Below are 27,702 nucleotides of genomic sequence, written 5' to 3'. Positions count from 1 at the left end.
TCATTTAAAAGAAGTCAATCCAAACACCCCTAAGAGCAACCAAAACATCACAATTTCTTTGACATATAGGTAAGGAATCAAATTATAAATTCCTTTAACATGTAATAGAATCTGTATTTTGCGTGATCAATTTATTCATGCAAAATATACACCATCCACTTCACAAATAACAAGAACAAGAGGAAAACATTTCCACAAAAGCTATCCTACCTGATATTACAAATTGCCTCTGCTCTCAAGTACTTAATTCTCTCTTGGATAACTGAGGTACGGGAAGGGCAGACGAGGGAGGATATTACAAGGTGGGGGGAATCGAACTCTCACCAACAAAGTGAAAATTGCATGTAAACAACCAACTGAGCTACTAAGATTCCCCGACAGAAGACAAAACTGATCAGCAACTTACTAGGATTTGTTGATGAGAGGGATGCTGTCAGTTCAAACGATTCTTTACTGAATTTGGTAAAGAGATTTATCGCATATGCAGCATGGGATACCACAGTATTTGGCTCAAAACAAGCATCCCCACGTTGATATTTGCTTGCGATTGAGAATCTGATACACCTGCTTTAACACTTTTCTCTGTCTTTGGTGACAGGGGAGTCACCGTGGTGTTTGGCGTTGGAACCAGCGTGGGAGTCACCGGAGCTTTTGGTGCTGGATTTGGTGAGAGAGTCACTGGAGCTTTTGGGGATGCATTTGGTGAGGGAGACACCGGAGTTTTTGGTGTTGGAACCTTCGAAAAAACAAAAAACTCATCTCAGACCTTAGTAATCACAAAATTACAAGAAATTATAACAGTTACGTGTCTATTGAAGACAAGGTAGCTACATAAATCTTCACTATCAATGTCGCTCTATATAGCTCATCTCAGTCCAATATTATATAATATAAAATAAAATTACTAGAAGTTCTTTATATCTTCTATTGACATGATGACTAAGAGACTCCTAGAAAACATTGGACCTGGAATAAACATACTAACATGAAACTTAATCACAACTAATTGGCATGGCTTATAAAGAGTAGCTAGGTCTGTATAAATTCCACGATACGTCTTTCTAGACAATTACATTTCATGTAATTATAGGTCTACCTTGTCCACGTTTAACTTCACACTTACTACAGACCAGTGCAATGCATATTTTACAAGCATATTGAATAACGAGATAATTGAGTTCTTGCAGTGATTCTCTTACCTGGTTGTTGGCTTTAGAAAGTCCAACATCATAACTCATGGTTAAATCAGGCTTGAAAAGTCCGAAGGATCTCTCAGAAGTTGGTCCTGGTTTGAGATCCTCATCATACATGGCAAAGAGATAGGTATCTACTGATTTGCCAGGCATCAAAGGGGTACCAACCATTGACCTCAAGTGAGCAATCAAATTGCCATTGTAAGCCTTTGCATTCTCAATACTTGGACCAACTTCATTGCTGTCTCCCTTATAAGGCCACCCTGTTTCCGCAATCACAATCTCTACTTCCTTGAATCCCATAGCGTTAAGCGCTGCTCTTATTGCATCCACCTGCATACATCCAACTTAATTAGGTTATTCAATTTCCAAAACACCTACGAAATACCCTCAACATGTAAAGATGAATGACATGACTCAAATTCTAAAACTTTGAGCTCATATTAGCAACTCATCCATTCATTCATTGAAAGTAAACTTTCTATTTTCAAACATCATGTAAATTTTACTACAAATTAGATCTAAGAGGATAGGCAGTCAGTCAATCAATTAATCAACTATTTTCAATCCTAAACTAGTTATATGAATGATTTATATGCATTCTACTCTACAAATTACATCTAAGAGGATATAAGTTCTCTAAAACCGTGTTATCTAAGTCAAACACACAATTACATTAACAAGTTACTAACCAAACTAAAGAGAGTACTTCTATAAAATAACCAATCTAATGTAAGTGTAACACAACAAGAAGTGTACTTTTCAGGATACACTAGTTGGTATCATTTATATACATCATTTTCGTTCATTATGTCTTATTCTTATCAAAGTTCACATCAATTCCAAGCACTCGTAAGTCTCTCTTATAAGAAAAACGTGCATGTTTATCTCGGTTATCTTTTGGAAAAAATTCAATCTTTATAGTGTTGCATATGCGGTTTATGTTATGTTGACGTACAACAAGTAAACATATCAAGACTGCTATACAACAACATCATACTCAGTGTAATCCCACCGGCAGGGTCTAGGGAGGGGAACGTACACAGATATACAGAGCATATCAAGCCTGATATAGTAACCTGAAAATCGTGTAATAACTTGCAAATAATCAGTTAAATTGCATAGTATAAAGTTTCTTTACCTGAGCATCGAACATGTTGGTGTACTTAATCTTGGTGCCAGCATCAACTCGACCAGCATTAGGTTGAAACAAGCAAAAAGCTAAAGTATCAGGTCTAGGATCACTCTGATAAGCGAAAAACGGATAAGGATTAATGGCAAAAGGAGAACCAGTAGCTTTATTGAATTCCAACAATCCTTTCAACAAATCCCCAATATTCGGGTCGAAACTTCCAGAAGACGGAGGATCCGATTGCTTCATAACCGCCATAGAATGAACCGTAGAGACCTTAATTTTCCCTCCAATTGAAACATCATTTAGGGCTTTTTGTAAATTTTGCATCGCCGGCAACAAATTCGTCATCAGATTCTGGTCATTTGAAGACATAACCTCATTTCCGACGTTGATTACAATAATTTCACTCGCCGGATAAAATGGAAGCACATTTGAACTTAGCCATCCTTTAGCAAAGTTCGGGTCTGATGCCATCGGCGGAATATCACCGTTGGCTACTCCGATCATGATTCCGATACCGGTATTTGCTAAAGCTTTGATAATTGCCGGGTCGGATCCGTATAATCGGACTTTTTGAATTGAAGTTGATTGTAGTAACTTGGCTGTTGCCTCCGGTGCCGGTAGATTATCCGCAACTTGGCCATAGTTTATACCGATAAATGACTGTGATTCTGTAATATTAGCATATAATTAGTAAACAAACTAGAAAGAAAAAAGCAAAAAAATGCTTTACGAGCTGTTCAATTGAATCTCCTTCGTCGAAAAATTACACTGAACACGATGACTATAGACAAATACATGTAATTTGGTTGATTTATAACAATATGAATGCATAATTAAAGAATAAAAGAGCTTACTCGCGACGAGTACGAAATGCAAGAGGCAGAGAAGAAGGAAGAAGGAAGAATTGTGAAGTAAATTAGCCATGGATGAGGATGCTTTGTTTTGAAAAACTTGTTTTTTTTTAATGGAAGAAAAATGATTGATGAAGAAGAAGTATAAATAGAGATAGCTTTTTGAAGTACAAAGTACAAAAACAGAGTATAGAAAAGAAGCTTCAAAGGTGTTTGGATTCCTCTATCGTTAGAGAGAACAAAATTTAAAATTCTAAATTTGAATCATAAATTCTGTGGGAATTAATTAATATTTTAAATTAAAGGGGCATGGGACTGCGTCTTTATATCGAATTGATATAGAGGAACTCTATTCATCAATATTCAAATATATGAGAATAAATTATCTAAAACAAATTTTATTCCCGACGAAATTTGGTTATGATACTGTATAATTCTCTAATCACTTTATTAACTACTAAAGCATATGATTTAATTTCGCGGTCAATGAAGAAACTGAAATGAATATTGAAAAATCAAGGCTTAGATCATACTTATGTGATATATGTGTTGATAAAATGTGATCGATATATTTTCTAATAGGATGTATAAGATACACGATAAAATAATTGATGTACACACAAGATCGAAATAGAATATGTTCGATCTAATTAATGGCTTTAACATATAGTATTATCTCCTTAAGCCTCGTTTGAACTTTCTCCACTTTGATAATATGTACTCTAAAAAAGTGAGTACCTGTTTATTTATTTTTAATAACAAGAAAAATGTTGTTACTTTTTGAATCAGTTTAAAAGCAGAAAATGTGTTTTTGTCAATTATCACCACAAAGTGTAAACAGTAATCATGCTCATCACTCACATATTGGGATAAAAAATAAAGCCTTCTTTTTGAGTTTGAAAATAATTTATGGAGACCCCTCTTATATCAAAGTAATAAAATAAAACAATTCAACTATATGTTGTTTACACCAATTTAATATACACACGATATGTATTTTTACATAAAACAATAACAATCACTTAATCATATTCAGTCAATTAATATATATTCTAACGTCAATTCTATCAGTAACCGTGTTATAATTGATATAATTTAATATAAATATCGAACATAAGTAAATTTTTTCGTCCTAACCATGACTCGAGGAAGGGGAAAAGATGATCATTTATTATATAATTCTTTAGGATATTTGAAAATCGAAGTGCTTTGAATAGCTTATCCTTCTATGCTAAGGAATCACTTTTGCATCTTTAGTTTGAATGTGACAACAAGTCCCTACAAGGTTTTTTAATTTTCCTAAATGCAAGTAAAAGATAAATTAAAGAGAAGCTTTAGAATTTGTGTTTGTGGACAAGAGACACCCTACACAATAAAGTGAACTTCAACTTTAGGAATTATTAGGGCAAATGTAGGCATAAAGTAAAAGTAAATTCCAACTTTAGGAAGGAGGGGAGATGGTATAATTTGTTGACAAGTAATCTCTTAGCCATAAGAGAAAGTAATTAAAGTTGAAGATTCAAACTTACTAAGCTTTCTAAGTTTCAATTCTTTTAATGTAATGGAGTTGAATGGACCTTTCCTATAGATCCATTAACTTAACTATGTGGAGAAAGAAAAGTGAAACAATAACATATTTGGTGTAGTCTAAATAGTGGGGGTATGTAGAGTGCCGTGTATGATGTACACAGACATTACTCTTACCTTTATAAGATAGAGAGGTTGTTTTCGATAGACCCTTAACTCGAATTAAGTACATTTTTCCTTTTTGTAAAGTTTGAAACTAAAGGAATAAAAAATAGTTTCGAGCAAAGTACAACAAGTACTATTCATTCTTAACTACAGGTCTGAAATTTGAGTTATGAGTTTGAAATCATCTTTGTTAGGAATCACTTTACCTTCACTGTGAGGTTTCCTGACGTGAATTTGAATTTAGTTGAGTCTTAGGGCCCGTTTGGCCATAGATTTCCCAAGTAATATTTGGGGAAAAATTTGGCAAATAATATTTGTCCATACAATTTGTCATTATTTGACAAATATTTTTGGCAAATATCTCAAATTCCCAAATACTAGTTTTTTCTAGTATTTGGGCCAAATCTCATTATTTAGGATCTTTTAAAAATTAAAATTTTACACCAGACTTTTATCTTTTACAAAAACACCCTCTATAGTAATTGTTTGCGTTGTATTATTTTTTCATGAACACCAAAGTAATGATAAATATTCAGTGAATATGAAAGTGATGATATGGTTGTTGATGAAAATGGTGAACAATTGACCTAGGGTAACAAAGTCATGTGCTTTGTCTAGATGTATGGAATAATGCTTGTTGCACTCACTCCAAACTACTACATTGCTCCAGTGTCATGGACACTATTTGTTATTTGTTGCAACGAAGATCCATTGACTTGTAATACAAACTTATGGTTAGTTTTGATAGTTTTTAAAACTTATGGATATAAATCACATTTTTTTCTAAAAAGTCAAATATGTTTCCCAAATACTATGACCAAAGACATGGTGAAATTTCACCCAAATAATATTTGTCAAAAATATTTGAAAATCTATGGCTAAACGCTAGCTTAATATCTACATCAAACAACAAGTGAAAAATCTGTAAAATGTTTGAAACTTAATGAAAGATATTAATATAAATGTATTGGTAGAGGCTTAATAATTTAATTTGTTGACAAGAGGTGCAGATCAGTTGGAGAGTTGTCCACAACTTTACCTCAATAATTGGGTTTGAACCCCCAAAAAAGAAGAGTAAAAGTTACAACATTCAAACATTACTCATTGCTAAGCTTTTTACATTTTAAACAAGGTAAGGATTTTATCTTCTTTTCTTTTTACTAAGCCGAGTTAGACCTTTACTCTATATCCGATCCATTAACTTAACTATGTAGAGAAAGAAAAGTGGATGTTGAATCTTCTTGTATAATGTTAAAATTATTTATGAGATATTAAATCTTCTTGATTTTTTCTATTTGTATTTTTTAATATATTTTGAATATTTCTAGTTCGGCCACTATATATTATAGTATTATTATTTTCTATAATGTTTGAAACTAAGAAAAGAGAGAGAGCTGATGAAGTTTGGGAGGAATGCCCAATTAGATATAGATGATTGGAGATTTTAAATCAACAATACGTAAAAATAAATGCGAAAGCAAGGGGTTTGCCTTCTGGGTCGAGCTCGTCGCACCGGGCTTGCCTAGTGCGGGTTACCTCTCCTATGTGGTTTGCGAGCTATTGCATAGGAGCGGGGGTTTTACCCTGTGCACACTCAAAGGGTAGCGACTGCGGGTTTCCCTTGTCATAAAAAATAAAAATAAAAAAACAAAAAAATAATAATAATAAAAAACAAATATATATATATATATTACTATATAAGAAGAGTGAATAAATTCACTCCTCTTTCGACACGTGGCACCAAAAAAAAGGAGAGGGTTGAACATAAGTGTGAATGTGAGGGTATTTTGGGTATTTAAAAATACCCTCACATTCACACTTATCTACTAAAAAAAATATATAAGTAGTAGATTTAAATATATTTAAAAATAATATAAGTAATACTATACTTAGTATGCTTAAAAATAGTAAAAACTACATAAAAAGTACTACATATCATATTACAATAATTAACAATTATTTGACACTTTCAATTCTATCAATGCCATATAAATTAGGATAAAAAAGGTAACATTTATATTCAAAAATAATCTAAGTAATACTATACTGTAACACCCCAACTTTTCAAAACGTCTAAATTAACTCGTATATTCGTGGAAAGACAAGGAGGGTGAGTAATAAATTAAGAATGATGTGGTATGTCCTATTTTAAGTGTTCAAGTGTTGCATCTCAAGTTTGGTAAGTGGCAAAATAAAAGTTGGCGGAAGTTATCGTAATTTCCTTCTTAAAGATTTCTCTGAAATTTGGGTCAAATGTCTTGGAGGTTTTCTCCCAATCTATAAAGAGTTATGGGGCCCACAAACTATTGAATCGAAGGTCTACGAGTCTAGTTTCCAACGCATCAAACCGTTCATTCATACGACTTCAGAATAGAGAGATATTCGCATTTTCGTGGGACTGCGCAAGTAGGCGCGTGAGGTGGGGCCCTAGGTCGGTGGAAAGTGTATATATCTTCTTCTTCGAGTTTTTTCTTCATTTTAAGCTAAATATACAGAGAAAACATAGAAACCCATTTTTAGGATCAAGTGAAATATAGATTTTCTCGACGTAAGTCCTTGACGAAAGTTGTTCTACGCGTTGGGCTCATCATCGTGGTATAATTTGTTTTATCGATTGCGTAGCATATCACATTTTAGAGTTGGGACAGCAGGGGTTTGAATATATTTGAAGGTTTTGAGGTGAATTACGAACCTAAGATCGAGGTAAGACCTTTCTTTCATCGACTCTAGCTTTTATAAGCAGCAAATAGCAATTTGCGACGGAAATACATATCTTTTATAAGCAGCAAATAGCAATTTGCGACGGAAATACATATCTTTTATAAGCAGCAAATAGCAATTTGCGACGGAAATACATATCTTTTATTGTATTGTCATGGTATCTTTTATTTTATGTGTTGATTATGGTCCTACCTTGTTGTAGTATCGAGGGAGTTATGAGTTAAAGTCTTTAGGCCACGTGAATTTAGCGAAAAAGGTATGTTAAGGCTATTCTCTTCCTATGGCATGTTTCCTTAAAGCTCAGGAGCAATGTAATTCAGTTGTTATCGTTGTTATACTTATAGCTATTATTGTTGATTGTTGGCTGCTCGAGTGCGTATAATCCTCTCTTATCGAGATTCTTATTCAGTAGTAACATTCGTATGTTGGACACGACTTAGAGGCTATTTGTATAGGTTGTCTATAACTAAATTGCTCACATTTAGCTGTTGGATTGTTATTGTTGCCTTTGGGCTATTGTTGTTAGCTGCAGGAATGTGATCTATGCCTAGCAGGGTTATGTTCTGCCTACAGGGCTATATGGATGCCTAGAAGGGCTATGAGTTGCCTACGGGGCTATATTGATGCCTAGAAGGGCTATGAGTTGCCTACAGGGATATATATTGACGCCTAAGAAGGTTATGTGCTTCCTACAGGGTCATGTTGTTGCCTAAGAGGGCTATGTTGTTGCCTAAGAGGGCTATGTGACTGCCTGCGGGGCTAGGGGACTACCGATAGGGGTATACAGGTTGATTGGCACCTTCCGGGCTTATGGGGGCCTGAGTAGGTGGTTTTGTGTGCTGTTTGTACCTACCGAGCTTATGGGGGCTTGGTTAGGTTGTTGTTTTTATTATTTTTGATAAATTTAGATTTAGAAGTAGGTCAGTACAATTATCTTATCCTTAATTTATTTATCAGATTATTCTAGTATATCAGGATACCTCATCATAGTCTATTGCCTTTCATACTCTGTACATTATTTTGTACTGACGCCCCATTGCCTTGGGGGTGCTGCATTCATGCATGCAGGTCCTGACAGATGACCGAGTAGACCTCCATATCAGCAGACTTGACTTTTATCTGATTGGTCAGCCCCTTTCCTCCGGAGCTGCCAGGGTTGGGAGGTTTGTTACCTTTTGTTGTATATATTCTCATGGGTAGGCTGGGGCCCTGTCCCACCAATTTTTACTACTCTTAGAGGCTTGCAGACTAGTGTGTGGGGTTTATAGCTACGTTATGGCCATGCTGGCCTATGTTGTTGGTTTGCTGAAGCTTGTGAGCTGTTTGATGTATTGTACTGATATTTACCTGTTTTTAGTTTTGGTATAGATATCATGGTGGCCTCGACGGCCCAATCAGGACTTTTGTGCTACTTGGATATTTCTTTATATGAACTCTTAGGAGTAGCTGGTTCTTTTGTAGATCTGTTGACAGGGGTCTTGTCGGCCGATGGCTTAGTTTTAAGCCGAGATATACTTATTTGTTTTCTTAATTGCATGTGACTGCCATGCGCTAATAGCAAATGGTTCAGCAGGGTCGGCTCGGGCCTGAGTTTTGGCTTTAGGAGTCAGTTGCGCCCTTTGAGTTTGGGGCGTGACATATACATTACAATAATTAATAGCTTAAATATTTAAAAGTTATATAAAAAATTTAATTGACTCTCTAAATACTATTGCTACCACATAAAATGGATTATATGATAAACATATATTGTTTGAAATTGACGAAAAATAAACTATAAATTACAATAATTAACAAAAAAAATTGTCGGCTCCAAAAAATCTATCAATTAAGAACATATATTGTTTCAAATTGACGAAAAAGAAACTATAAATTACAATAATTAACAAAAAAAATTCTCTCGACTCCAACAAATCTATCAATTAATGCCACATAAATTGGGACATGGAAAATAACATATATTCTTTAAAAATTAAGTTCAAAATGTACTATAAAATACAATAATTAACAACTTAATATAGTAAAGAGACATATAAAAAATGGTTAATATTTGAAATTTTGCATGTGCCACATAAATTAGAACAAAGAGTGTAATAAATATTATTTTCAAAATTCTGTAAAAAAAAAGGTACTACAAATCACAATAGCTAACAATTTAAAATATTTTTAGAATCATATAAAAATTTCAATAACTTCTCAAATTTCATAATATATGACATAAGAAGAGGGAATAACCAATATATTTATAAAAAGAAATGACATATAAAATGAAATGGGCAGAGTATTAGTTTTTGAAAATGGAAAAGGACAAAACACATATAAAATTAAAAGACATATAAAAAAAAATTGGTTTAACTCTCAAACATAAAAAGTAACATATGTTATTAAAAACTTTAATAAAAAGTACTATAATTTACAATAAATAATAACTTAAAATATCTACAAGACAACAAAAAAAAGACTAATTTGTGTACTGCTTGTGTCACATAAATTAGGATTGGGATGATTTAAAAATTTTAATTTTGGTTATACATTATAAAATAGCCGAAAAATTGAATGATATAATTTTTTTAAAAATAACCGAATGAATCGTCCTATCGATAACCCTAATGTTATTTCTACTCTGTTTATTTTTACTTAAATTTAGAAAGATATGTTTCATTTCTACCCTCAATCTTATCGGTACATTTATTTGCTATTTGAAATTGAAATTAAAAAGACAAATGACAAATAAGTTTTTATATTAGCTCACTTATGAGCAAAATATATTATAACAATCTTTACTAATTTTATAATAATACATAAACTATACTCTCTCCGTCCCATATTAGATGGGCACTTCCAACTTTACACGGTGATTAAGAAATCATTAATACATTGGAAGACTTCACCATTTTACCCTTTGTTTATATCAATGCACATTGAAATGAGTTACAAAAAATACACATACAATATAGGAATGGTCATATTAATTGTAGGGTAAAATGGAAAAAAATTAATTAATTCTATCCTAATTTAATAAGTGCTCAAATAATATGGAAAAAAAAATTTTAGTAAGATTCTCATCTAATATGGGACAGAGAGAGTAACAATATAACTTTATTAATGTTGGGCCCGGGCAGCGCCCGGGCTTACTTTACTAGTATATATATATATATGACCTCATCACAATACTTTTTTGGTACTGATTTATATAGAATTTACATTATGATAAAAAGAAAATTAACCCATTTAAAAAGTGTGCTATGTTCTTTCTTCGTAAGAAAGCAATATAAAAAAAATACTGAATCAAATAAAACATAATTAAATACTGAATCAAATGAGATAAGATTTGAGTTGCAAATAGAAGATTACTTTCTCAAACTTAGTTCGTCCTTAAATCCTCTCTCGATCGTCACTTTTTGCTTCAATTGAAAATAATAAACAATAGCATCTAAATTAAAAGGAAATAATTTTGAGTAGTTCAAATCAAGAACTAAAAATTAGACAAAAAATTGTAAAAAATTGATAACATGGAATTGAAATGTAAGGTCAAACAATGAACATATAAGGAAATAAAAATGAATTTCTTGTTAATTCGCCGTCTGTGGGGATCGAACCCACGACCACGTGGTTAAAAGCCACGCGCTCTACCACTGAGCTAAGACGGCCTGATATGCTTAATTTGACTGGTAAACTGATAAATATATGCTCAAATACTATGATTTAATCTAAAAATATCGAAACCTTTATAGCACATGAATCTATGTGAAAATTCTTCTTAAATCCCATCTATTCTACCTTATTGGCCCAATCTCATGGCATATTTGACTTTTTTGGTATTACATGAAAATCTGTAATACAGTCATATTATTATGAAGGGCTCGAAAGTTGAATCAAAGTCAGATTCAGGATTTTAGTCTCAATAAGAATTAAATTAACAGTTCGAACTCGAAACTTATGTAAGGTAAGGATGGATGATTAATGTCACTATGTCACTACACCACAACTTTTGGCAGTCTCGTAGCATAATTGATGATTGTATGTACATATGTTCTCTTTTCTCTTGAGTGACAACCGTTTTTCCATGTAATTTAGGAAATTGTATCCATTTATGTAATATACTTTACCAGCAGACAAATGTTCGTAATTGTGAATGCTAAAAATCCAACAATCACAAAGAAAGTTGTAAAGATCTTATTGGTATTCCTAGTCGTCCATAAGTAGCAAAATTAGCCTATGAAAACCTAACCCCCTCAAATTGATTGTGGAGAACTTGTCAAAATATATTTTCAAATGGACAATTCTTTTTAGGGATAATTGTATAGAATGACAAACTTATAATCTAAAATAAATGGAGTAGCTACTGTTTGATTTAATTGCGCCCCGTAGCAAACGTTTGCCAGTCGCCTTTCTCCCTCCAAATTCTCGCTCCCCACTCTCCCTTTCTCTCTCTCTCCCTCTGTTCTCGCCTCTCTCGCTTTATACAACATAATTGTTTAAATTGTGTTTATGTTTGTATAAAGCGAGAGAAAATTGTATATACACATGCAAATACATATATATTCGTCCTATACACTTATAATTATACAATAAAAATATTCCCCTGCCCAATTCTCTTTTGCCTTTCTCTCTTTCTAGTTTTATACAAACACAGATTATACAATATAATGTATAATTTATGTTTATATAAGCGAAAGAAAATTGTATATACACATGCAAATACATATATATTCGTCTTATACACTTATAATTATACAGTACAAATATTCCCCTGCCAATTCTCTTTTGCCTTTCTCTCTTTCTCGTTTTATACAAACACAAATTATACAAATATAATGTATAATTTATGTTTGTATAATGTATAATTTATGTTTGTATAAAGCGAAAGAGAGAGCGATTTTTGATATACAAATATTTTTGTCAACGATTTATACAAACGAGAGGCTAACAACAATTTATACAAATGGTCTGCCAGCGAAATTATACAAATCTGAAGAGGAGCCAACAAATTATACAATTGCTTCTTTTTGTATATATGTATAGCGAAATAGACATAGCTTTCAATTGTATATGTATAGCGTATTATACATATATATGTTTGTTATGCAGCGCAATTATGCAAACTTTGATATAGCATACAAATATGATTTTTTGTTTGCTATATGTGAAAGTTGCTCTTCTTTTTATACATATGTTAATTATATATAGTCATAATAAAGAATTTTTTTTATAATTTTATTAGGTACTAAAAAGTTATAAAAGAACAAATAACACAATTATAACTTATTAAAATTTGAACGGGTTGAGTTATGACCCACATTTTAGCATGTACTCGTGATAGTTTACTAATGTTTAAAGCTTTAAGGTGTGTTACAAGGAGAAATTGATAATAGTGAGAGCTAAACTACAAGTAGAATTGCAAGTGAGTGAAATCATATGAGAAAAGATTATGTGTCCCTTTGTAGAAGAATGTTTTTAGCTGCTGAAAGGATGAGAAAAGATTATGTGAGTCTACCAATCTTGAGACTCATCTCTTGCCTTCAACGTGATGAATGTAGCATTTGAGCTACGTGTTTAATCCACACCAGTAGTTATATATATGTGATAAGCTATAAATGTAGTTATACTGTGAACTTTAGATGTCGAACTCATCAAGTTCAAATCTTGGACCTGTCTCTGGCCTCAAGGTAGACTTGTCTGGACGGTGGTAGGATCAAAATTTACGACTACAATATTATCATATTGAGTGTCTGATTACATTTTCTTTTATGTCTTTGATGATTGAAAATGAATCAGAATAGACTTGAAATCCAAAAATGTGTTACTTATAAACTTTGCCTTATGATTTACTACTTACCAGACTTGCTTCATCAACTTTCAACTCTACTTAAACTGCACAATAATTATAAGGCCAACAACAATCTTTTTCTGAAATGACTTTCTTACTCTATCAAACAATCAAACTGAAATGGCTATTCGTAATAAATCCATCGTGATCTCGTTGATGAGTCCATTGAGCAAATGCTTCTCCACATCCTTTACAACATCATCCTTTTCAATGAAACCAAACATTATTTGTTCAGTACTCCATCCAGAATCCCACATGGAGTTCACATCTGGATTTCTGTTCGACATATCTTTACCAATCATGTTATGCAAGTAGTCTGCTTCATCGCGTTCATCACTCACATTTCCAATGCCTCCATAGGACTTTAATGTGTCGAAATCATTGCAGAGTTGCTTGATAAGATTGCCCAAAGATCTTGTCTTTGTATATCCGATGGATATTGTGGCATACGGATGGACTGCTAGCTCCTGTCTTATCGCTTTCCTTTTCATTATCTCATAGCCGCAGTCTATCATAAGTTTAACGTCTTCCCCTTGGTTATTTTGTTCACTGGCATGGAGAATGCTGATTGGTATATTGAGCTTGAAAAGCGCCTCTGCTGTGTTTAGAAATAGTTGATTTCTGATAACCGACTCCTTGAAGTGTTTTTCAGGAACTGTTAATGGTTCTTGTACCACTAATGGGAGAGTTGTTTCTTGATCATTTCTAACAACATTGGAGATTTTGATGCCTCCTTTTCCTTCAATATGATCAAAGGGTGAGGAAATTCATCTATGATGTTTATCTTAATTCATGTAAATGAATCAAAATAAGATTTTTATATCAGTACCTGTAAATTTGGCTGGAAAACTTTTATTTTGTTCATCATTGAAGAGTTTACTGTTCTGTGAGGCTTCTTGATGAATCTCTGCAACATCGATCATAAGAACCAGTTTGCAGTATATGAGCTAATAATTTTTCATATAATCATAAAATGTCAATGATATTTGATTATCATGGTTGGAGTTTGAAAGGCGCTAATCATTGGGATATAGAGATAATAGGACTGCTATGTATACTTGTTAATTAAGAATGCTACATTTCTTAATATATAAGAAGATATGAAATACCATTAAATTGGTCTGTAGCTTGTGATATCTTTGGCCTATCTTCTCTGACTTTCTGGTCCATGGATATTTCAACTTCTTGCGGAGTTTTTTCTTGATGCTGCAGGAATCCAACAAAGCATGTTATGAAGATATTTCACATGTAGATGTAGGTTTCTAGATATAAAACTACTCTGAATCGTTAAAAGCATGCCAAAGGCACATATTAAGTTTAACTTTCTTCTCACAGATTAACTTACATTTTCATTTGAAATCGCAGTTCCAGAATCTGTCAGGTTGTCACATTCCTTTTCCATAGTTGTGTTGCAGGAGGTACTGTTTTCTATTTTACCAAGTAGCTCGGTTTGGAAATCGAGTATCTCCATGCTCACATCTGGCTCATTAGATCCTATGTTGTCCACATTTGTTTCTCTTGTCTGGTTTTCAGTTGACTGTTCTGCTCCACCAGAGCAGCTTCTGTCATCCTTCTGCAGCTTTGTGTCTTGCAAAGTTGGGGATGACTCATCTATTTTCGGAGAGGTCTCGGTTCTATGAATTTTATTATGATGATCCATCCTATCTGTTGATGGCAGATTGAGTGGCTTCTCTTGCTTAGATGGTTGACTGATGTTGTTTAGCTTCTCTGATCGAGACAATACTTCCTTTGACAACACGTTTTGATTGGTATTTTTGTTCTCTCTGCTTTGCATGATCCCTACAGAGATAGAAGAGTTCCGGTGCTTGGCAAGAGCTTGATTTATTCCATTTGAAGAATCTTTTGCAGGTGCTCCATTTTTAGACTTGGTAGAATTTTTCGTACCAAGAATGGATTGGTTCCGAGAAGACTGCTTCTTCTTCAAACTTGCTGCACCATTCCTTGAGTTTGGTGAAGCTATGATTTCCACTTGATTTGCTTTGTGTGTCCTTGCCTGCATAGTTTTGTTTGAGGGTAACTTCTCTTTCTTACCTGCTTGATGCTTCTCATCACGTCCCTCGGATTTTGTAAGCTTCTGCACATGATGCACTTCATCCTTAGCTAAGGCCTTCTGTTCATTGCTCAAAGGAAATTTGTCTGTTTCTTTCTTTTCTTTCTGAATTGTATCTTCTTGTAACACAATATCGATTGGAGGCACCCTCAATGTTTGTGGTTTTTTTGTCTGTGAGATAGTCTCCTTGATTTCGACTGTTTTTATGATTTTCCCCTTAACACTTGTCTGGTTTTGTTCTTTCTGTTTCTGTTGGAAATTAACTTGATTTACTTGGATGTTTTTGCTATGTGGCTTATCCATCATGTTGTTGATCATTGGCGAGCCTGAGGGCACTGGACCTGTATCTTTGTTAACCGCTATACTCCGCTCCTCCTGTTGTTGAACTCTACCAGAAGAAACCATATCATTGTTCCTGCTTGGAGATGCACGGGTAATCTCAGCTTTACGCACGAATTTTGCATCCTGAACTGGTAGCATATCACTTACCATGTTTTTGTCAACATTAAGAGATGACCTGTTCTCAGCGTCCCGGGTGCCAATAGAGCCTGCACTTCTCATTAGTACTGGCTCTTGCTTCTTTTTGGGATCTGATCCTTCCCTTGATGCTTTGTTATCTTCCTTCTGCGGGAGTTCATCGAGTCCCATTAGTTTTGCAATGACATTCGAAATTCTTCCTTTCTCTGATCCAGATTTTGTTCCTTTCAACTGGTTCTTCTGGTTCAGATTTTTGAAGTCTGGAGCACAACTAGCTGATCTTTTATGGGACATCGACTTGTTAGTGCTGAGAAGTTGCTTTTCGTGCAGTTTAGGAGTTTGATCAGGGTAAGTCAGGGCCATGAGCCGCTGTTTGATGTCATTTTTTGCTGTCCCTTTGGTGACATATGAGTTTTTCGAGGGCTTATCAAATGAAAATCTTGGCAGGTCTAGTTGCTTCTGATCAACTATCTTGACATCCTCATCCTCATCCTCGTCGAGTAATGTGATCCTGTTTTTGCTTTGAGGCTTGATCATATGATCTGAAGCTTCCTGGAGGTTTACGAGCATCCTCAGGGACTCTTCCAAATCCATAGCTCCTTTCAGCAATTCCTGCCCAACTTCAATAGAGTTCCTATCGAAATTCAGGCCATTGGAACATGCTTTTAGAATCTGGTTTAGTTTGTGTATCCCTTTCGATACTTCATTGATGTGAACTTGAGAGACAGAAGGGAACTGACTATTTGGAAGATGATACGTTCTCCTATCCGTCTTACTTATGTCCATTGATCTCTGACTGAATTGATGGAGAAATGTTAGCACAGGATTTCTGCTTGAGCCCGAGTCCATTTTAGTAAACTTTCCTCCGTTTTCAATAGCAAAAGCGAGGGCCATGGAAAGATCTCCCACCTTCTCAGAATTTCGGACTCTCCCAGTACCATAGGTAACAATCTGTCCTGAAGATTCTTCAACGCGAAATGATCTGTTGCTGGTGCTACCTACTCTTGAATTAACCTGAAAAAGTGTAACATGTAAGGTGAATGAGATTTATTGTTACAAATAATCTTCAAAATGTCCTGATATTGTCAAGTTAACTTACGGATTCTAGAGTTTTTGTCTGTCGAGATCCTCTGTAAGTTTGTCCCGGATTAGCACGAGTATCTGTCAATTTCAACATATCACAAGTTTAGTTAACACTATCATCTGTAACATATCCTTCTGCAAGCTTTACAACCATGAAAACCAGAGAAAGTTAAAGCTAGCAATAATAATTGACACTGTTTTTTGTTGAGTTTTTTCCTTATAGAATTTTTCTGCTTCTAGCATCTTTTGTTACACTATGTGGAGCTCAGGGGCGGAGCTAGAAATGAAGTTACATGTTTGATAGGATTCAGTAGCTTCGGTCAAAACCTTGTATTTGTGTTGAGAAATTCATTTAATATGTATAAATAACTTATCCAGAATTCAACAAACTGACTTTTTATTTGAATTCAGAACTCATAAACTTGAAATTCTGGCTCAGAGAAATATTTGCTCCATCTATGTGAACACAAAGGATTTTTTAATTGATTATGTACATTATGTTGGTGAATTGTATATACACTCCAAGTATGTTTTCTTTAAACATTCATTATAAGTCATGATCTTCTCTTGAAGATAGTGTTTTCTCCTTTTTCATAAGAAATTAAGGATTTGTAAAATCATAGAGTAATAACTGAAAAGACCATGTAGATCAATGATGTGTGAATAATCATCTGATAGGTTAACAACTTAGTAATTTACATCACAAAAGTCTCTCAGACTCGGCATCCTTGTTGGGTTCCTCAAAAAAATGCTATTTTTAAAGGATCCAACTTAGAGTCTTACTAAAGCTTCGTGCTGCACTTGACAACTTACTCACGATCTTGTAAGCTCCAGTAGCAGGACATGACAGTGAGCTATATACTTTTAATTATCATCAGCATCACCTCAAATACTCAAAAAACATACAAATTCTATCTCACAGTGTAATATTGCCATAGAATTTTACACATTTCAATCTATACAATTCACTAATTCGACGTGCAATCTCATGCATAATTTAACCATGATATCTTAAAAATTCATGTGCATTAGCATTTCAATTAGTTTACCTCTGGGTGTGGAGTATGAATAGCCTGAATTTTGAGCAGCAGCCACTCGTTCCTTACGAAGCTTAAGATCATGCAGCAGCTTCTGCGCGAAATCCGACTTGCCTGACATATTTTTTCCCTCTGTCTTACTATGTAACAGAGTTTTTTTTGGACTAAACATCCATAAGAGGGAACTTCAAAATTCAATAAAAGCAAATAAATGTGAAAAAAAGAAGAAGAATATTCTTAGATTGTGTTGCAGGTCAATTTGTTAATGTGTGTGAAGTTGTTATGTCAGTTTTGGTGAGAAGGGTTTTTCAGTGTTGGGTAAAGGTGGAAAAAAGTAACAAGTTAAAAATAATAAATTTGTAATCACACACCAGATAGAAAAGATTGACTTGAAAGTTAGCTTAGCTATCACTCAGTGTTCTTTTTTTTCTCTATCAGAATCACTGTGGTTGCTTGGCTTTCATTTTAATCCAAGCAATGTATTGTATGGGCATCAAATAACTTCACATAAAAGTTTTCTTTGTTGACAGTACTGATCTCCTTTTCTGTTTAACTTTATTATAGCGTGTTTGGTCAAACTTTTAAAATCTGCTAATGTTTTTTTGTTATTGTCAAAAGTGAGTTTCGGAATAGCGTGTTTGGTGATTAGCAATTTGTGTTTGACTAATCAATTCACAATAATAATTTATGTTTGATCAAAATTCTTAAAAGTGCTTTTTTAGATTTTTATTTTTTTTCACTACTTCTATTCTAAACACTTATTTAGGCATAATACATAAATATGTCATTTAACTTGATCTTAGCTAACATTTATGTCTTCCAACTTTGAGTGTGCACAAACAGACAATTTAACTTGTATAAAATTGAACAAGTAGACACATGAGTCCTACGTAGCATAATACGCATAGGACACCACATAGGATGTAAATTGTCATGTAGGATGTCACGCATGACATGTGTATCTATTTGTTCAACTTTATACAAATTTAAGTGCGTATTTGTGCACATTCAAAGTTGGAGGACATAAATGTGAGTTAAAATCAAGTTAATGGACATATTTACGTATTATGCCTTTCTTTTTCCCAAAAGCTTAGCGAAACACCTCACTCGTCTAAATAAACAGTTTTAAAATTATTACTTTTTACGATTTTGAGTTTCCAAAAGCTTGACTAACAACTACTTGCCTAGTGGTAAATGAAGAGTGATGAAAGTTATAGACTCGAGAAATTAGGTGATTTATTCTATTCTATCTCAACACTAACGAAAAAAGTTACACCTAAACTAAGATGGTGAGATGATGGAAGATAACAGGTATTCCATAAAATAATTGAGATGCACGAAAGTTAACCCATATATACTTGTTTGCTTTGATTTGATTAAAGTTGATCTCTTGTATGGGTGTAACATGGTTTGTGGCGTGATACCTTGGCTAGAGGAATACAATGACTCTTTTTTCGCTTTATTACAGCTGAAATGTTAGAGAATTTGCAGCTTTCATTTGGGGTATGGGTTGGCTACCTTTAACTAAAGCTACTTTCAATTACCCTGGAATGGGAGATGATCCAAGTCCAAATTATTTAAATATTCTTTAGAAAGTTATGAACCTAATTAGGTGTTTTTTTTTACTCAACTTGATTGGCTTTTTACACTACATATAAAAAAGTAGAGTCTATCACCACCAATCATCTTAATCGCCAACTTCTATTGTCATAACCATCACCAACTCTCGTATTCACAAATAAGGTGTTATCCAATCGTGTTCAAAATAGTAAACTGGAAATGTAGAAGAAATAAAAAAATTAATAGAATAATTTTGTTTTAAATTGAACGAAAAACTATAATGAATTTAATCATTTATAATTGTTGAAGGTTGTGGATTAATTCCTCCAATGCTTAATTGAAACTCCAAGTTCGAAGTCTAAGCCACTTTTTGAAGTAAATATGTAAGAGGGACAATATTTTTTGAGGAAGATTAAAAGAGATGATTCTTTTAAAATCCAGCGACAACCAATTTCTTAACATGAGTGTCAAACGGACGTTTGCCATTCACTTCATTTTTTTAAAATTGTTTGTTTAAAGAAAAAGGGAAAATACATAAAATCCCCCTTGAACTTGACAGCGAAACTTAGTTTAGTACTTTAACTTTACGAGTAATTATTTACCCCCTTATCTCTTTTCAAGTGAATTTAAATGCACCCAAATAGCTGACATGGCAAGTCAAAAAATTTACTGCGCGTAAATTGCAAAAATTAAAGAGAAATAATAAGCGGGCCCCATTTTTTTCTTTTTAGCCAATAATCTTTTTTTCCTTCATCTTCCTCACACCCCACCACCCCTCTCGCCCTCAACCACCGTCCCCACCTCTTTGATTTCTCCTTCTTCGAAACCCCCATTTCGACCCTATTTCTCCTCTTAGAAACCTCACCCTCTTTCTTTCTCTTCGGATTTGCCGCCTCAACCACCATTACATCACCCTTTTGTTCTTCTTCTTCGTTGAACTTTCCATCTTCTTTCTCTTTCTTTGGAATGCCCTCGCCCTATCTCCATTTCCTTTTGATCCGTAAAAGTGTGATGAATAGAAAAAAAATAGAAAAGTCTACAATTGTTCTTGCTTCAAAATTATTGTTTATGGTAGTGTTTGAATGTGATGAACTTAAAACTCTTTTTAATGAAAAATCTATAATTTCTTCATTTCAAATTAAACTTTCAATCATTATTTATTGTCTTAAAAATTGAATGTGTTTTTGTGAGAATGATTTTGACATTTTGGATCGATCTTTCAACTGTGACCGAATTTGTTCAATTGCAATCGTGACTAAGTTGAGGAACATGGACCTCATTTTTTGAAATCTTTTTGCTTTCTAAAATTGAGAATAAATAAAAAGAAACAAAAACAAAATTAAATAATATTCTACGTGGCGCTGATGTGGCAATGACGTGGCGCGGACATATCAATGACATGGCGCGTGTGGAATGCACTTGCCATTGTGAGACTGATATTATAATTTTAGGGTGATACTAAATTCACTTGAAAAGAGATTAGGGGTGTAAATAATTACCCGTAAAGTTAAAGTGTTAAAGTAAATTTTGCTGCCAAGTTCGGGGGGGAATTTTATGTATTTTCCCAAAGAAAAAAAATGGCAAAGTCATGTATGTTTAAGCAACAAACAAACTTTTATTTTGTTAAAAAAAATGGCCAAACGGTCGTTTGACATACACCAGCAATTAAGAAAATTATTTGCTGCTGGATTTCACGCGCATTGCCCTTTTGGTCTTATCTCTTTTGACATTGTTGCTTTTAAAAAGTGATTTGTTTGATTTCAGACTAATGAAATATTATATCGTTCAAGGTTATGAATTAATTTCTATAGAATGAAGCTCTATTCTATAATATTGGAAGCAAATTCTGCAGAATTATCATACGAATTTGAATCAAGCAATAACAACGGTATGAGGAGAGACTCTCTCCTCAAACTCGTTAAAAAAAATACTATACATAAGCATATAAGTTCTCCTTTTTATATCAAATGAGTAACAAATAAACTTTGTTTGAATTTCTTTCCCCTCATGTAATCTAAAACCCAACATAGGCTTACATGAAGCCTTGTGTCAAAAAACTTCGAAGTTAACTAAGATAATGAATAAAATTTTGGGGTTTTCTTAAGTGCTTATTATGTAAAAAACGTGATAAAAGTATTTTCCTTTTTACATTATTTTAAAAAAGTAAGCCATCGATTCATGTACAAGAGATACTATCATTATCACCCAAATAATTAAATATCTATGTGATCGCAACGATGTAAATATGTAATAATGATAATAGTATTATTGAAATTTGCTTGAACATGAATCTCTCATTGATATTCTACATACACCTTTATATGAATCAATGCGTCCATTTAGACGCAAACTAATTTTGGTAGGGAAAATTACACGGAAAAGCAAACATATACTAGTTAATTAACTAATATAACTATAGTTTTAATTAATTACGGCTCGCAACTTAATTTTAGCTTTAATTACATCAATTGTCCTCTTTTATATATATACAATTACAAATTATACACATATATACAATTATATGACATATATACAAATACAATCAGTCTCTTTCCACTCTCTGACCTTTCTCACTCGCCTCTCTCCTCCCTTTCTCTCTCTCTCGCCAAATATACAAATACATATATATCAATTATATTTATACAATTATCTGACAAATATACATATATAGTTCGCTTCTCTCCACTCTTTGCCCTCTCGCGCTCGCCTCTCTCCTCACTCTCCCAATTTCGCTAGCCTCTCTCCTCACTCTCCCAATCTCGCTCGCCAGATATACAAATACATATGTATATTAGTTACATATATACAATTATTTGACAGATATACATATACAATTTGACAAATATACATATACAATTCGTCTCTCTCCATTCTCTGCCCTCTCTCGCTCGTCTCTCTCCTCCCTATAACATGTAGCTATGAATCGAAATTAGCAAACTATAGTTATGAAACATAATTAAATTATTTTTGAGTGGTAGTATGCGAATGTTCCCCTTTTTGGTATGCGTCCATTCAGATGCGAACTAATTTTTAGTATAGCTAAACAATTAATTAAACACTTTCCATTTTAAATTTTTTTACACGTGTTTTCAAATGCCTATACGTAAATAAATTAACCACTAAAAATATGTTATATTTTAAATTTTACACATCAACCTCAATAAACCATAAAATCTCAAATTTATTCAAATTAAGTCGTTGATGTTTATAAATTTTTTAAAGTAATATATTTTAAGTAATCAATTTATCCACTTAACAAACACTTTTTTAAAAAAATTTAAATTCTCACTTATTATTCAAAATATCCACATGAACAATTAAGACTACACACACAAGGTTTTTTTTCAAATTTCAAATAAAAAATATCTAATACTCCCAAGTCTCAGTAAACCTTAATTTAAGCATCTAAATAAATTATACTGCAAGTTTGTTTGACTATAAATATTTTCCTCCTTCTAAAAATATAATTTTCACCATAGTCACTAAAAATAAAAATTAATTATATTTTTTCACATTGAATATATATTTTTTAAAATTGCTAAAATTCTGAAATTATTGTGTTAGACGTGAGAAGCATGTTATCACACGTTACAAAAGTTAAGATGTCCTACTCAAATTACACATCCAGAAACTTCCCACTAATTAATTTATTCCATAACAGCTGTCCATCTATTTACGGTACCTATTCCTCGTCAACCTCTTTGCCGCCTCATATGGTTAGCCTCATCTCTACCGTTAAATATCTTATCTTAAATTAATCTCAGCCGCTCAATCCCTCAAATTTCTCAATAAATTACGCCCTCCTCTTTTTATTCATGCGTATCTCTTTCCTGTACGTCCAACATCCTCTTTTCTCCAGATCTCTTCTAAGGAGTTTATCTTCTTCAATTTTCATCTTCAGATCTGTGTTGATCGTTCCTTGATCTACGTTTTGGATATGGATATGCCGTTGTTCTGTATCGGAACAGTGATTAGCCGGACGAATGGCTTGACGGTTCGATGTTTGTCGACTCTTGCCGACGGTTGACGAAGAGATGGTAAATCTGATACTTTTTTGTGCTGGGTTGAGGTAGATGAGCATCGTGGAGCATCAGATCTGTTCGTTCTTCATAAATTTGTGGAGGTTGGAGCTAACGTTTCAGCAACCGAGGTGTTATCCCCGCGATTGTTCAACCTTTGTTCGCAAGAGATTTATTGGTGAGCTAAATATTCTTTTTGTGTTTTTGTTTGCTTGGAAAAGATGAATTAAGCAAATTACCTCTGTTGAAAACATGCTAAGTCTTCTTACATGTTGCAGATTTGATAAGAGATGCAAGGAATATCCAATTGGTGCCTCGTTGTCACAGATCAAACAGTTTTGACCGGTTATCATCGGCCGAAGGTTGATTCAGAGAACGTGATGGTGGATCTGAGGTTATGATGGTTTCATTTTGATGTTTATAATTATTTAAATGTTTTATTTGCGTTAGTTTTTATTTATACATGCATATGTACGAGAGATGAAAGAATGAGTGAAGACGTGCGAGGTATGAGAGGAAAAAAGTGAGGTATTTATTGTTCCATGTTACCAGGCCTTTGCCATGTTGGGTGCGCTCGCATGGCAGGTCAAAAGAACCTAATAAAAATATTTTTTTTGGTGTTGGAGAGGAGAGGCACGGGGTTTTGCCCGGATCTCCTCTCTGTGTGTGTCGCGTCCTTTTTATTTTTCATGCTCTTCCCCTGCTCCTGCGTCCAACAATTTTTGCATCGATCCAGTGGTTACTTGTTTTTCATGGACAAGTAACTCATGTTGATTTGCTTAATAAGGCGATGGACAAAGCAACGATTCTACTGCAGCACTCCACCAGAGGTATAATATTAAATCCCTTCGCGAAATTTTACATTCACACTTTCCATATCAGCTTCCATATCTAAATTACTTTCCTTTATAATCACTAAGACACTAATTGATACTCATATTATTTCTAATCGCTAGTTTTAGAATTATTCCACATCGTTTTGTTATAAAGCTAATCTTTTATTTCTTATCACCTTTAACTTTTCATTGAAGTAGCTTTAAACTATTTTATAAATTATTTTGGCAAGTCTCTTCTCTCAATTATCCTTGCATGATATGCAATATAACCATGATATTATTTTAGAAAATTTACGCTAATTAATTGTTATTGGAGGTCATGCACTTGTTTTTTTTCTTTAAAAATTGAAATATTAACAACTACACAAGACATTAATCCTTCTGTAAGGCATCAACTAATAGTTGGGTTCGGACTTGGGCTTCGTTCTAATAATTATTTAGCCTTCCAACAGCTCAATTTTGAAGTATTATTTGAATATTATTAGGTATCTTTAGGTGAATAAAATATACATATAAAATATGTTATTCAAAAAGCCATCTTCTCAAAATAAGTTGCGTGTAAGAACCATTATCAAGGCATAAGAAAGGCTTCAAACCATTATATCTTCAATTTCTTTGTGGATTGCTGTGTTGCAACTCTTTTTTCATTTTATCACATGGCTCTCTTTTTCCTTGGCAATTAGTACCTTTTATTCATTGTAGAGGAGTTAATATCTTTCAGTAATATCTATGGTATGAGTTCTAGTGGGGAACAACTATGTTTCTTTTAATTGGTGTTGTAAGTGTTCCAATCATTGGGAGATTCCTGTCATGGCTCCCCTTTTGTAGCCCTCTGGAAGGGTACCTTTTTAGGCAGGTTTGGGATTTTGACTGTTCAATCAATTCCGATGTACTGGTTAGATCTTTCGCATCTCAGTTGATGATGGATATTTTTGGAACATTATACTTGGGAGTATCTTTGTTTCTTGTTCGTGCTGGCTGAAGTCTCAACTTGTGATGGGAAAGTGCTGCTCTCTTGATGCATGGATGTTTTGAGTGATGTTCTGAAGTAAAGTTTGAGCTGCTGCTGCTGTTGAAGTCGAAGATCTGAAGACTGTTTGCTGCTGCTGTTGAAGTTGTAGATTTGAGTTGTACTCTTGGTTTTTTCAGTGGAGTATATTTACTTGATTTTGATGATTCCGTGACACTTGAACTTGTCGCTGTTGCTTGTTAGAAGCTGTATTGTGTAATCAGTAAGACGCAATAGTGGCCTGGTCATTCTGTATGCCATTCTCTGTTCCGCGAGGAACTCTCAGAACAGGATAGTTCCTCAGAACAGGATACTTGTTCTCATACCAGATTATTGTAAGAGCAGAAGCTGTAGTTTTTCCCCTGTAGTACTTGCTCTCAAAAAACTTGTAGCAGATAACCAACTTCTTCTCTGAGGCTTTAAGCATTCTGCTGCTACTCGAGGTAAATCAGCTGTCTTATCTAGTAATTTGTTTCTTTTTCTCCATTTCTGTAAATATATTTGGTTGAATTTGTGTAGATACTTTTCATGATGTTTGTATTTTAATTTTAATTACTTCCTAATTGAAGTTTTTCCTGTCTGCAGGTCAGGACTTCAGTTCTATTAGACTGGAATGTAAAACATGTTTTCATGATGTATGGACAATTAACAGTTCTCATGAAGGCGACAATTAACAGTTACAATTCTCATGAATGCCAGATGGTGCGTTTAATTCTCTTCTTTTGAAGGTGCTGTTCTGCTGTGCGTAATGGTTTGAAGTTTCATTTTTAATATTACAGTGATTACTTTTTGGGTAAACTGTGTGAATACCGATAATTTGGTTTTTGGCTCTGTATTTTTCATTTCTAGAAAATGTCCGTGCTTGCCGCAATGTTGTGTCGAGAGTAGCTTGGGGTGTCTTCTTGGTCGTGAAAGATTTGTCTTTTTAATATGATATTTGAGTCAATTGTGTTTATTATTATTTTACATTCTTATACCTTTTTTGGGGCCTGTAACATGAAAGTTGTACTCACGAGTTGATCAATACTTCTATTGAGATTGTTGACTTTGAATAACCATGGTTATTATTTATGGCCCTAAAATTTGTTTTAAACCAATGGTTGTACTCTCACGAGTTGATCATATTTCTATTAAGATTTTGAATAACCGTTGTTATTATTTATGTCCCTAATATTTGTTTTAAACCAATGGTAGCTTAACTTCATTATTTATTATTACCATGAATTTTTAAGATAAAAGCTGCTGTCATTTCTTTAATGGTCCTATTTTCATTCATTATCTAGCGTCTAAATTTCATTGTTGGATGGATCCAAGAGCTCGGTTCATGGTGGAGCGCTCGATGCTTGTTGTCGAGAGGTCGGTGGTTCGAATCCACCTGGATTCCTAATTTAAGTGGGGTATTATGTATAATAATTCGTCGTGTCCTTTTGATTTTTTGTGTAGAATTAACATGTTCAGAAATTCAAAATTTGTCGCAAGTCTGGTCGTGTTTATAAATAGTTACAGTAAGTAGTTCTAGGGTTCTTACCTGATGGCTATGTAATTATGAGGTCATTATCAAATGTCATATACCCACAATATAGTACTAACCATTTTATCTTAAAAAGTTTTTCGTACAGTTTGCTGTTCTCTCGTTGGGTACACGAATTTTTTTAAACTACTGTTGAGAGAAGACTGTTGGAAGGGTTCCTGACTTCTGCAATCCATAGAATTGCCTCTGGGACTCTTAAAAAGTATTATTGAGATGTAATTTAAAAAAAGCCAACTTCAATTATTGTAATCTTCTTACCGTGATATTAATTGACCTTTTATTTTTTCTCAATAGAGTTAATCTAAGGGTGTGTTCTGGTATGAAAGGAAAATATGGTAAATTTCTCACTTATTTTTTTGTACTCGCTGAAGGAACACACTATAAAAATATATAAAATGTTTTTTGATAAATATTTTTTGTCCGTACACATTATAAAAATATATAAAATATTTTTTGATAAATATTGTAGGTTGTTAGGGGATGCAGGATTATCGAATGGCGGAGATGAGAGCTGACTATACATTGTAATGTATTTATAATAATTTTTAAACCTTATTTAATTATAATTTATTTTACCTACCGAAATACTAATTTTTTGAAAATATCAAAAGTTAACACCTTTAAGCTAGGCAAGGACTAAAATTACTCACTATA

General features: G+C 33.5%; 2 protein-coding genes, 1 long non-coding RNA gene and 1 other non-coding gene across 4 annotated transcripts; 1 reads left to right on the top strand and 3 right to left on the bottom strand.

The window, feature by feature from the left end:
- Positions 1–165: 165 nt before the first annotated feature.
- Positions 166–3,412, bottom strand: LOC125827745 (glucan endo-1,3-beta-glucosidase 7-like). The gene is made up of 4 exons (XM_049507069.1): positions 3,186–3,412; positions 2,335–2,999; positions 1,200–1,526; positions 166–736 (listed from the first exon to the last, which is right to left on the bottom strand). The coding sequence occupies exons 1-4, from the start codon at positions 3,253–3,255 to the stop codon at positions 473–475; spliced, it is 1,326 nt and encodes a 441-aa protein (XP_049363026.1). The 5' UTR covers positions 3,256–3,412; the 3' UTR covers positions 166–472.
- Positions 3,413–11,173: 7,761 nt separating this feature from the next.
- TRNAK-UUU (transfer RNA lysine (anticodon UUU)) lies at positions 11,174–11,245 on the bottom strand. Its single transcript has one exon. It is a non-coding gene; the product is annotated as a tRNA-Lys (tRNA).
- Positions 11,246–13,418: 2,173 nt separating this feature from the next.
- LOC125827856 (uncharacterized) lies at positions 13,419–18,570 on the bottom strand. Its single transcript, XM_049507201.1, has 6 exons — positions 18,106–18,570; positions 17,073–17,134; positions 14,771–16,987; positions 14,535–14,631; positions 14,255–14,332; positions 13,419–14,164 (listed from the first exon to the last, which is right to left on the bottom strand). The coding sequence occupies exons 1-6, from the start codon at positions 18,263–18,265 to the stop codon at positions 13,536–13,538; spliced, it is 3,243 nt and encodes a 1,080-aa protein (XP_049363158.1). The 5' UTR covers positions 18,266–18,570; the 3' UTR covers positions 13,419–13,535.
- A 4,925-nt stretch (positions 18,571–23,495) lies between these two features.
- LOC125827762 (uncharacterized) lies at positions 23,496–26,472 on the top strand. The gene is made up of 2 exons (XR_007443011.1): positions 23,496–25,960; positions 26,103–26,472. It is a non-coding gene; the product is annotated as an uncharacterized LOC125827762 (long non-coding RNA).
- The last annotated feature ends 1,230 nt before the right edge of the window (positions 26,473–27,702 follow it).

This window comes from Solanum verrucosum, unplaced genomic scaffold, assembly GCF_900185275.1.
Source record: "Solanum verrucosum unplaced genomic scaffold, falcon-dt-bn FXZP01000064.1, whole genome shotgun sequence".
NCBI classification, from domain to species: Eukaryota; Viridiplantae; Streptophyta; class Magnoliopsida; order Solanales; family Solanaceae; genus Solanum; species Solanum verrucosum.
Note: the sequence above shows the minus strand (reverse complement) of the source record. Positions and strands in the feature narration are given on the sequence as shown.